The 12,123-nt window shown below is 41.9% G+C and overlaps 1 protein-coding gene across 3 annotated transcripts in view; it reads right to left on the bottom strand.

Annotated features, from left to right (window-relative positions):
* The window catches only part of mical2b (microtubule associated monooxygenase, calponin and LIM domain containing 2b), a 97,744-nt gene that overhangs the window by 67,270 nt on the left and 18,351 nt on the right, over positions 1–12,123 (bottom strand). For all 3 annotated transcript variants that reach the window (XR_011676764.1, XM_071416263.1, XM_071416264.1), the window contains exons 2-4: positions 10,679–11,035; positions 4,501–4,708; positions 3,453–3,569 (exon numbers count right to left, since the gene is read on the bottom strand). Coding sequence is in view for 2 of the 3 variants with exons in the window: in XM_071416263.1 (XP_071272364.1) it covers positions 3,453–3,569; positions 4,501–4,708; positions 10,679–10,942 (589 nt within the window). In the remaining variant the exon portion in view is untranslated. The remainder of the gene's footprint in view (positions 1–3,452; positions 3,570–4,500; positions 4,709–10,678; positions 11,036–12,123) is intronic.

Below are 12,123 nucleotides of genomic sequence, written 5' to 3'. Positions count from 1 at the left end.
TTTGCAACTGCAATTGAAAAACTTTCAAAGTGGTTGACATTATCCAGATTGACTGACCATGTCTTAAAGTAAAAATGGACTGTCATTTCTCTTTGCTTATTTGAGCTGTTCTTGGTCTATCTTCTGAATACCACCGCTACCTTGTCACAACAACTGATGGCTCAAACGCATTAAGGAAAGAAATACCACAAATTAACAAGGCACACCTGTTAATTGAAATGCATTCAAGGTGACTACCTCATGAAGCTGGTTGAGAGAATGCCAAGAGTGTACAAAGCTGTCAAGGCAAAGGGTGGCTACTTTGAAGAATCTCAAATATATTGTTTAACACTTTTTTTGGTTACTACATGATTCCATGTGTGTCATTTCATTGTAGATTAATAGTGAAGACATCAACTATGTATAAAATAGTAAAAATAAAGAAAAACCATGGAATGAATAGGTGTGTCCAAACTTTTGACTGGTACGTCAACAAATCAAAATGAGATGATTGTGGACTTCAGGAAACAGCAGAGGGAGCACCCCCATATCCACATCGAAGGGACAGCAGTGGAGAAGGTGGAACGTTTTAAACGCCTCTGCGTACACGTCACAGACAAACTGAAATGGTCCACCCACACAGACAGTGGTGAAGGCGCAACAGCACCTCAACCTCAGGAGGCTGAAGAAATTTGGCTTGTCACACAAAACCCTGACAAACTTTTACAGATGCACAGTCGAGAGCATCCTGTCGGGCTGTATTGCAGCCTGGTACGGCAACTGCACCGCCCTCAACTGCAAAGCTCTCCAGAGGGTGGTGCGGTTCGCACAACGCATCACCGGGGGCAAACTACCTGCCCTCCATGACACATACAGCAAAAAGATCATCAAGGACATCAACCACCCGAGCCACTGCCTGTTCACACCGATACCCATCCAGAAGGAGAGGTCAGTACAGGTGCATCAAAGCTGGGACCTAGAGACAAAAAACAGCTTCCATCTCAAAGCCATCAGACTGTTAAACAGCAATTACTAACAGAGGCTGCTGCCCACATTGAGACCCAATCACTGGCCAGTTGAATAAATGGATCACTAGTCATTTTATACAATGCACTCTTAATAAAATGTTTACATATCTTACATTACTGATATATGTACAGTTGAAGTCGGAAGTTTACATACGCCTTAGCCAAATATGTTTAAACTCAGTTTTTCACAATTCCTGACATTTAATCCTAGTAAAATTCCCTGTCTTAGGTCAGTTAGGATCACCACTTTATTTTAAGAATTTGAAATGTCAGAATAATAGTAGAGAATGATTTCAGCTTTTATTTCTTTCATCACATTCCCAGTGGGTCAGAAGTTTACATACACTCAATTAGTATTTGGTAGCATTGCCTTTAAATTGTTTAACTTGGGACAAACGTTTTAGGTAGCCTTCCACAAGCTTCCCACAATAAATTGGGTGAATTTTGGCCCATTCCTCCTGACAGAGCTGGTGTTTCTGAGTCAGGTTTGTAGGTCTCCTTGCTCGCACACTGTTTTTCAGTTCTGCCCACAAATTCTCTATAGGATTGAGGTCAGGGCTTTGTGATGGCCACTCCAATATCTTGACTTCGTTGTCCTTAAATCATTTTGCCACATCTTTGGAAGTATGCTTCAGGTTATTGTCCATTTGGAAGACCTATTTGCGACCAAGCTTTAACTTCCTGACTGATGTCTTGAGCTGTTGCTTCAATATATCCACATCAATTTCCTCCCTCATGATGCAATCTATTTTGTGAAGTGCACCAGTCCCTCCTGCAGCAAAGCACCCCCGATGCTGCCACCCCGTGCATCACGGTTGTGATGGTGTTCTTCGGCTTGCAAGCCTCCCCCTTTTACCTCCAAACATAACGATGGTCATTATGGCCAAACAGTTCTGTTTTTGTTTCATCAGACCAGAGGACATTTCTCCAAAAAGTACGATATTTGTCCCCATGTGCAGTTGCAAACCGTAGTCTAGCTTTTTTCTGGTGATTTGGAGCAGTGGCTTCTTCCATGCTGAGTGGCCTTTCAGGTTATGTCGATATAGATACCTTTGTACCTGTTTCCTCCAGCACCTTGACAAGGTCCTTTGCTGTTGTTCTGGGATTGATTTGCACTTTTTGCACCAAAGTACGTTCATCTCTAGGAGACAGAACGCGTCTCCTTCCTGAGCGGTATGACAGCTGCGTGGTCCCATGGTGTTCATACTTGCGTACTATTGTTTGTCCAGATGAACATGGTACCTTCAGGCGTTTGAAAATTGCTCCCAAGGATGAACCAGACTTGTGGAGGTCTAAAAAAAAAAGTTCTGAGGTCGTGGCTGATTTCTTTTGATTTTCTCATTATGTTAAGCAAAGAAGCACAGAGTCTGAAGGTAGGCCTAGAAATACATCCACAGGTACATCCACAGGTACATACTAATTTACATAATCAAATTATCAGAAGCTTCTAAAGCATGACATGATTTTCTGGAATTTTCCAAGCTGTTTAAAGGCACAGTCAATTTAGTGTATGTAAACTTCTGACCCACTGGAATTGTGATAAAGTGAATTATAAGTGAAATAATCTGTCTGTAAACAAAAATTACTTGTGTCATGCACAAAGTAGATGTCCTAACCGACTTGCCAAAACTATATTTTGTTAACAAGACATTTGTGGAGTGGTTGAAAAACAAGTTAATGACTCCAACCTAAGTGTATGTAAACTTCCGAATTCAACTGTATACCATCTATTGCACCTTGCCTATGCCGCTCGGCCATCGCTCATCCATATACATATTCTCATTCACCCCTTTACATGTGTGTATTAGGTAGTTGTTGGGGAATTGTTAGATATTACTGCACTGTTGGAACAAGAAGCACAAGCATTTCGCTACACTCGCATTAACTGCTAACCATGTGTATGTGACAAATAAAATGTGATTTTGCATCAACTAAAATTAGGCAAGCAAAACTGACCTACAAAGCATATGCGCTTCACTGCAGACCTAGAGGCAGCCTCTACTCGTAAATGGAATTATGCGAGCACGTGTTTCTAAATCAAGAACACAAGATTGAGAAGTAGCCAATCCATCTGTGGCGTGTGATGTCATTTTGATCAAGTACCAGGGCTTGAGGGAGAGAAAGACCTAGTGCAGCCAACCAATGAAAATCAGCAATAGTGTTAACCATACAAACTCAACATGAACAACAATGAACAGAAATGTAAAAAGCAGATTTCTAACAAACATTTAAGCATGAAACAAACATCAGCACTAGACAGCTTGCCAAGGTTATGTTAACATGGCATGGAGGTTTAAAATGCTGAACCATGCTTTCACAGACGGATGCTGGACCTGATATCATTGTGTTGGATTGAAATGTGTTCGACAGAAAGACGAAAAACATGACCAGTTCCTGTCCAGAGGTGGGAAAAGCTGTATTTTCTGACTGAACCAAAAGAGTCACCTTCATTCTCCTGGTTCTCCGGTGGCTCCAACAGTTTGACAAACTCCACGTTGACATGGACCTCCACCCCCACAATGAGGGAGACCTTCAGTAGCATGAGCTGGAGCTGGCGAATACCTTCAGACACATACAAAGTATAATTAGGCAACAAGGCCAGAGAGGGTGTGGTATATAGCCAACATACCACAGCTAAACCGTGGTATATTGGCCATATACCACAAGCCTGAGGTGCCTTATTGCTATTATAATTTGGTTACCAACATAATTAGAGCAGTAAAAAATAAACTTGGTCATACCCTTGGTATACGGTCTAATGTACCACGGCTGTTCAGCTTTCAAGGCGCAAACCACACAGTTTAGACCTGACAACACTTAACCAACTACACAAAATTAGTCTCATAACCTGTGGCCTTGCTAGGCTTCGAGAACTGCCACTCCATTCTGAGGTGTAGCTAGCTAGCAGCTGGTAAGTCTGTTGTTTTCAACTTCACAAGTTAACCTGAGAAACATTGTCCATATCAGCGAGTATTTAGGACTCTATTACTAAAACAGAGGGTCAGGAAAGGCAGCATCTCATACATGGGGATAGAATAAGCCTCATAGGAACAAGATGGACATCTCTATGGAAACATCTCCGTGGGGGGGGAATAATTCACCCAGTTGCCAAATGTTCCGATAAATGACACCAGAAGGCCAGTTTGTCTCAGCAGTGGTTTTGAAACACACAGCATTTGCATTTATGGGCTCCTCCACTTTGCATGTTGTTATCTAAGGCACAGCAGTTGCAGGGAGATAACACTCACACGTCAGATTTCTTAGCATAGCAAGCCAGATATATAAAAAAAATATATATAAAGAAATCCAACTGAAGAATGTGGAGTGAGTGAGGAGGAAGAGATCATGTAACAATGTTACCATCTGATAAATCTTTCAGCCACATTCAACTTCCGTCAGTTTTCCCCAGCAGAACAGCAAAACAAGGAAGAATAACATTACTTAACATCATTTCCTATGAGATGGAGAATGACATTAGCAGTACAATACTTACTGATGTGGTCTATGGCTCCAGCACAGAATTTGCCGTAGAACTTCTTGGCACCGAGGCCCCTGAGGTCATGGATGGTGTAGGGCCACAGATGCAGCACGTTGTTCCTGGAGAAGGTGTCCCTCTTCTCAATCACCACCACCTTGGCCCCCAGCAGAGCCAGCTCGATGGCCGTACGCAGACCACAGGGGCCCCCTCCGATGATCAGACACTTGAGAGAGAGACTTCGTCATCAGTGTACAATACAAACTGTAATTAAAACCAGGAAAAACATCCCACATGATCAACAAACTGTTGCAGGAGGTGAAATTAGGTGAGATTACAGAAAATGCTATTAGCTACATCAAAGGTGATCACCTCTTCAACATTAGTTCTATTGTATTGCAACCTCTGATATTAAACATCAAAGATTAAAACAAGGCCTCATAAGGAGAACATATCAATACAGCATGTAGGGCCCCATTATGAAATCAGGTTTCATATCCTACAATAAAACAGAACCACTTTAGTCATTTCACTGGTGTGATCCACTGAAGGCATGACAGAGCAGTGAGATTACCTTATCCTCTGCCATAATTGTTGGTCTGTCATGTGGGCAACTCCACGGTAACAGATTGACGTGGATACATTAGTGAAAAATCCCAGTACGCCAAACAAAAACCAATGATTGCAAAGTTAAATAGACCATATAAAACTATGCACAAGGACGACTTTTAACAAATTCTACTGGAAATCTTACAAAACACATTTACTTCAAGAACAGTGAAGATTCAAAGTTTGGTAACAGAATGACGCCACAAACCACAATTCGTGTTTAGAGTTGTATTGTTTGTGACTCAAACATCTGAGTGTGAGGTATTTGAAGGTTACTAGGCCAGTCCGGGCCTGAGTGTGGTGGGTTTGAATGAGCTGATCTCACGCCACTGACCGCACTTGGACATGGATGTCTGCTATGCATTATGGGGGATTTGTCTCACCAGACAACCAGCGTTGCTGAAAGGGGTCAGCTGATTCCAGTCAAACTAAGTCCTCAAGAGATACTTTGTGCCATTCATGAGGTTGTTATTACTAGAGACTTGACATATGGTATTTCAACTACACAGCTTGCAAAATCTCAGCATGCATAGTATTCAACAGAATTAAAGCCCATTTAGACCAAACAAAGGCGACAATGAACTGTTGGAATGAAAGGAATTAATTGGTCCTAATGTGGCTCTGTACAAGGTGAACGATTGTCACTGGGATATGGAGACGATAGTGTTATTTGGCTCTGTGTGGAGCTGTGGGTTTTGGGCTATTCTTAGAGAATGCTCGAGTCAGCACGCACCTTGTTGTGTACAGTTTCCAGAGCTTGTCATGAACCCTACACAGATCGCACCATAAGATGTCAACTAAGGGGGAAAAAACGGTTGATACAACAATAGGGATGATGAGTTAAGTCCCTGCAAGTCTGGCAGGGCCAATACTCAGGTGTTTACCCACGTGTGACAAGTGTTTTTAAAGGTCTGGCAAAATACAAGTTTCCTTGTTTATTGAGATGTCTTGTCTATACTGCAGCTGTGAGAAACTGGTGCTGCCATACAGAGGTGTATCCAGTGTCATTCAGGTTCAGACACGATGCCCAGAAGAGGGATTTCACAAAAGACCAGACCTAGTTTCATAATGAACATTTTTTGTTAACATCTGTACAATGTAAACATATGGTGATATTTCATCACTTTCAGAAACAAAACCCAACCCTGATTGGTTCATGGGTCCCTGTGCACACATGAAATCCAAGATCCCTTAATACTGCTGCACTATTTAACAAATACAGTATCAGCCAAAAGTTTGTACACACACCTACCAGGGGTTCTTTATTTTTACTATATTGTAGAATAATAAAACTATGAAATAACATATGGAAACATGTACTAACCAAAAAGAAAAAAGTGTTATCTAAAATATATTTTACATTTGAGATTATTCACAGGGAGCCACCCATTGCATTCTCTCAACCAGCTTCATGACGTAGTCACCTGGAATGCATTTAAATTAAAAAAGGTGTTCCTTGTTAAAAGTAAATTCGTGGAATGTATTTTTCTTAATGCGTTTAAGCCAATCAGTTGTGTTGTGACAAGGTAGGGGGGTATACAGAAGTTAGCCCTATTATGGCAAGAACAGCTCAAATAAGCAAAGAGAAAGGACTGTCCATCATTACTTTAAGACATGAAGGTCAGTCAATACGGAAAATGTCAAGAACTTTGAAAGTGCAAAAACCATCAAGCGCTATGATGGAACTGGCTCTCACGAGGACCGCCACAGGAAAGAAAGAGTTTCCTCTGCTACAGCGGATAAGTTCATTAGAGTTAACTGCACCTCAGATTGACAGACCTCAGATTAACAGACATCAACTGTTCAGAGGAGACCGTGAAGCAGGCCTTCATGGTGGAATTGCTGCAAAGAAACCACTACTAAAGGACACCAATAAGAAGAGACTTGCTTGAGCCAAGAAACACGAGCAATGGACAATAGACCGGTAGAAATCTGTCCTTTGGTCTCGTGATTCTAAATTTGAGATTTTTGGTTCCAACCGCTGAGTCTGACGCAGAGTAGGTGAATGTGAATGGATGATCTCTGCATGTGTGGTTCCCACCCTGTAGCCTGGAGGTGTGATGGTGCTTTGCTGGTGACTCACTGATTTATTTAGAATTCAAGGCACACTTAACCAGTATGGCTACCACAGCATTCTGCAGCGATATGCCATCCCATCTGGTTTGCACTTAGTGGGACTATCATTTGTTTTTCAACAGGACAATGACCCACCACACCTCTAGGCTGTGTAAGGGCTATTTGACCAAAGAGAGTGATGGAGTGCTGCATCAGATGACCTGGCCTCCACAATCACCCAACCTCAACCCAATTGAGATGGTTTGGGATAAGTGGGACCGCAGAGTGAAGGAAAAGCAGCAAACAAGTGCTCAGCATGTGGGAACTCCTTCAAGATGGTTGGAAAAGCATTACTCATGAAGCGTTTTGAGAGAATGCCAAGAGTCTACAAAGCTGTCATCAAGGCAAAGGGTGGCTACTTTGAAGAATCTCAAATATAAAATATATCGATTTGTTTAACACTTTTTTGGTTACTACATGATTCCATATGTTTTATTTCATAGTTTTGATGTCTTCACTACTCTTCTACCTTGTTGAAAATAAAGGAAAACCCTTGAATGAGTAGGTGTGTCCAAACTTGACTGGTACTGTACGTTGAATTTATGAAATATAAAAAGTACAAACTCCAGGCGATGCTTTCCAAAGGTCTGGAGGGTCAACAATTCAATACAACTGACATACTCAAGCGAATCACCCATATGGAATGCAAGTGTATATTACAATATCACTGTATACATTTTATTTATTTAACTAGGCAAGTCAGTTAAGAACAAATTCTTATTTACAATGACGGCCTACAGCAGGCCAAACCCGGACAACACTGGGCCAATCGTGCACCGCCCAATCACAGCCTGTTGTGATACAGCCCGAATTCGAACCAGGGTGTCTGTAGTGACACCTCAAGCACTGAGATGCAGTGCCTTAGACCATTGCGCCACTCGGGCGAGAACCATTCTGAATGAATAGGATATGCAAATATACATTTGGTACATAAACAAGCAGGCATAAGAACCAAAACTATTCCAGTCACTACAGCAATGTAAAACAAAAACCATAATCCCACTTTAAAATGGGAGGCAAGAAAATAGTTGTCCATGGAATTTGGCTAGTCTACAGTTGTGGCCAAAAGTTGAGAATTACACAAATTATGATTTCCACAAAGTTTGCTGCGTCAGTTTCTTTAGATATTTTTGTCAGATGTCATTATACTTCAGTATTCCATAGTAACAAGTATTTCATAAGTGTCAAAGGCTTTTATTGACAATGACATGAAGTTGATGCAAAGAGTCAATATTTGTAGGGTTGACCCTTCTTTTTCAAGACCTCTGCAATCCGCCCTGGCATGCTGTCAAATAATCTGGGCCACATCCTGACTGATGGCAGCCCATTCTTGCATAATCAATGCTTGGAGTTTGTCAGAATTTGTGGGGTTTTGTTTGTCCACCCGCCTCTTGAGGATTGACCACAAGTTCTCAATGGGATTAAGGTCTGTGGAGTTTCCTGCCCATGGACCCAAAATATTGATGTTTTGTTCCCCGAGTCACTTAGTTATCACTTTTGCCTTATGGCAAGGTGCTCCATCATGCTGGAAAAGGCATTGTTCGTCACCAAACTGTTCCTGGATGGTTGGTAGAAGTTGCTCTCGGAGGAAGTGTTGGTACCATTCTTTATTCATGGCTGTGTTCTTTGGCAAAAAAAAGCAATGATGACGGCACGTGTTTCCTTGCAGGTAACCATGCTTCACAGAGGAAGAACAATGATTCCAAGCACCACCCTCCTTTTGAAGCTTCCAGTCTGTTATTCGAACTCAATCAGCATGACAGAGTGATCTCCAGCCTTGTCCTCGTCAACACTCACACCGGTGTTAACGAGAGAATCACTGACATGATGTCAACTGGTCCTTTTGTGGCAGGGCTGAAATGCAGTGGAAATGTTTTTTGGGGATTCAGTTCATTTGCATGGCAAAGAGGGACTTGGCAATTAATTGCAATTCATCTGATCACTCTTCATAACATTCTGGAGTATATGCAAATTTCCATCTAACAAACTGAGGCAGGAGACTTTGTGAAAATTAATATTTGTGTCATTCTCAACTTTTGGCCACGACTGTAGACAAGCACCACCGTCATCTAGGCCTATCTAACTCCAGCATCCTTCCCTTAGGACCTCTAATATTTTCCTCTGAGAATTTTGTCATTCAAACACTACGCTAAACATCCAAGAAAACGTACATCTAAAATGGGCAGAAATAATATTTTTTCAAAACAGCCTGCATTATCAAATCCATTGCGTCGTAATGGATTTGCTGATTTTGCACTGTCAAATAATTTGTTTCATGTGTGAGGAGGTTAATCATGCTTTCCTTGTTTGACATGATCCTGTGGACGTATGCAGTGTAGCTGTTCTCTGTATTGCTCCCATAAGAAGCGGCTACCAGCTGGGTGTGTAGGGATATCATCTCAAAACAGTATAAGAGATACACAGCAACAGTCTGCCGTGCATCATAACATTACCATGAAATATAAGTCACATAATGAACCTACTGTACAACTAGTACTTTAACATACTGTAAATAGTACTTTAACCTCTAGAGTAGCTGCTGCCTTGGCAGGAACTAAGGAATCATTACAAATACATTTGACCAACATTTTATAAGTAAGAACCACTTTTCAAGTTGTAAACTATAGTTTTGAGTGAATGTGAATTGATGTCACAGGGCTTCAATTTGATTAAAAAAATAAACTGTAGTCTGGCTCATAGTAGTAAAGATAAAAAAGTAGCCTATTCCGTCACAGACGGTGACCAGACTCTTCGCTACATCTGACACAGGGAAGTTATAAATCAAAACCAACCAGCTATGAATCATCATTCCTTATGCAGATATGGGATATTAGCATGGAGAATATCATGTATTCAATCCCAATGTGGAAGCTCTGCCCAAAGGCAAATAGGGTTTATTCATTTTAGGCCAAAATAATGGAAACACTTGAGCAAATGAGGGATACAAAGTATATTGAAAGCAGCTGCTTCCACACAGCTGTGGTGCCGATGTTAATTACGCAAATAACATCACATCATGCTTATGTATAAAAATGCTGGGCAGGCCATTACTTTGGCTACCATGGCTATGCCCTCATTTACATTGACCCACTATTTATTTTAATTATTTTGCACTGACTCCCTTGCACACTCACTAGACTCTACCCCCACACACTACACTGACAATCCAACATACAAATATTGACACCGCACACATGCACGCACGCTGCTGCTACTGTTTATTATACAGTATATCCTGATTGTTTAGTCACTTTTACCACTACCCACACTTGAACACTTATGGGAGATTCTGGAGCGGCGCCTGAGTCAACGTTACTGTGAAAGCACAGGTTGGTGGTACCATAATTGGGAAGGACGGGCTCGTGGTAATGCCTGGAGCGTAATACCATTCCATTGTCCCATTCCAGACATTATTAGGAGGCGTCCTCCCCTCAGCAGCCTCCACTGTGTAAAAGCTTGGGTGATTTCTTACCCTAGTGCCCTCACAGGCTTGGGCTTTCTTGTACTCCTTGTGGCCGGCTCTCTTGTCCAGTTTCGTCCAGAGGGCCTTGGCCTTCCAGTTGGTGACCGTGGCTTTGAGGTTGCTGTAGAAGTTCCTGTAGTCCAGCGGGTCCAGATCCATCTGCCTGCATAAGATACTAAAGGCCTGCATAGTGCCCTTACACGTGGACGCCTGGACAAAGTTCTCAAAGAGCTGCCTGGCCTGAGCACTCCTCTCATCCTCTGTTTCACACATCTTCCGTTTTGGAGACTGTCTGGGCAGTCCCTCGCTCCGGCCCCAGCCCTCACAGGCTTAGTTAGACTATGACAACTGCCATCTCAGCGGGTTCTGGAAAGGAAAATGGCATTTGATTTTATTACAGCGTCACTCCGCACTCAGACTAAGTAATCTAGACATTTGCTCTGTGGGAGACCATATCAAGTAATAATGTTACATGGTAACTAATAGCACGCCTAATAAAACATGACAAAAATGTATTCTCTTAAAAAGTCCACAAGAATAATTTGCACCCTGTAGCTTGATTATGTTACTGGACCTTTTTAAAAATCAAAACAAGGAGTTGTCACATTAAAATGTATGTAATATCTCTAGCATGTTCAAGACACAATACAACATGCACTCCTTCATATAAGATTCTCAGTGTGAACCCACATTTCCACTGACCAGTCACAGGGAAACAGAAGTTGAAATAGTACATCCTGTTTAAAGCATGGAGGATACTGTTGCATAAAACATCATAAACATCCCTAATTTGCATAGCTGGAGATGTCATGACAGCTCTGAAACAAGGCCCATTAAACAGGCACCTCAAGTCCTCAACTGGCAGCTTCATTAAATAGTACCCACAAAACACCAGTCTCAACATCAACAGGCGACTCCGGGATGCTGGCCTTCTAGCCAGAGTTCCTCTTTCCAGTGTCTGTGTTCTTTAGCCCATCTTAATCTTTTCTTTTTATTGGCCAGTCTGAGATATGGCTTTTCTGTGCAACTCTGCCTAGAAGGGCAGCATCCCGGAGTCGTCTCGTCACTGTTGATTTTGAGACTGGTGTTTTGCGGGTACAATTTAATGAAGCTGCCAGTTGAGGACTTGTGAGGCATCCGTTTCTCAAACTAGACACTAATGTACTTGTCCTCTTGCTCAGTTGTGCACCGGGGCCTCCCGCTGTTCTGTGAAGGGAGTAGTACACAACGTTGTACGAGATCTTCTGTTTCTTGGCAATTTCTCGCATGGAATAGACTTAATTTCTCAGAACAAGAACAGACTGACGAGTTTCAGAAGAAAGTACTTTGTTTCTGGCCATTTTGAGCCTGTAATTGAACCCGCTGATGCTTGGGATACTCAACTAGTCTAAAGGCCAGTTTTATTGCTTCTTTAATCAAAACAAGTTCAGCTGTGCTAACATAATTGCAAAAGG

The sequence above is a fragment of the Salvelinus alpinus genome, chromosome 9 (genome assembly GCF_045679555.1).
Source record: "Salvelinus alpinus chromosome 9, SLU_Salpinus.1, whole genome shotgun sequence".
Taxonomy (NCBI): domain Eukaryota; kingdom Metazoa; phylum Chordata; class Actinopteri; order Salmoniformes; family Salmonidae; genus Salvelinus; species Salvelinus alpinus.
This window is presented reverse-complemented; position numbering and strand designations above follow the sequence as displayed.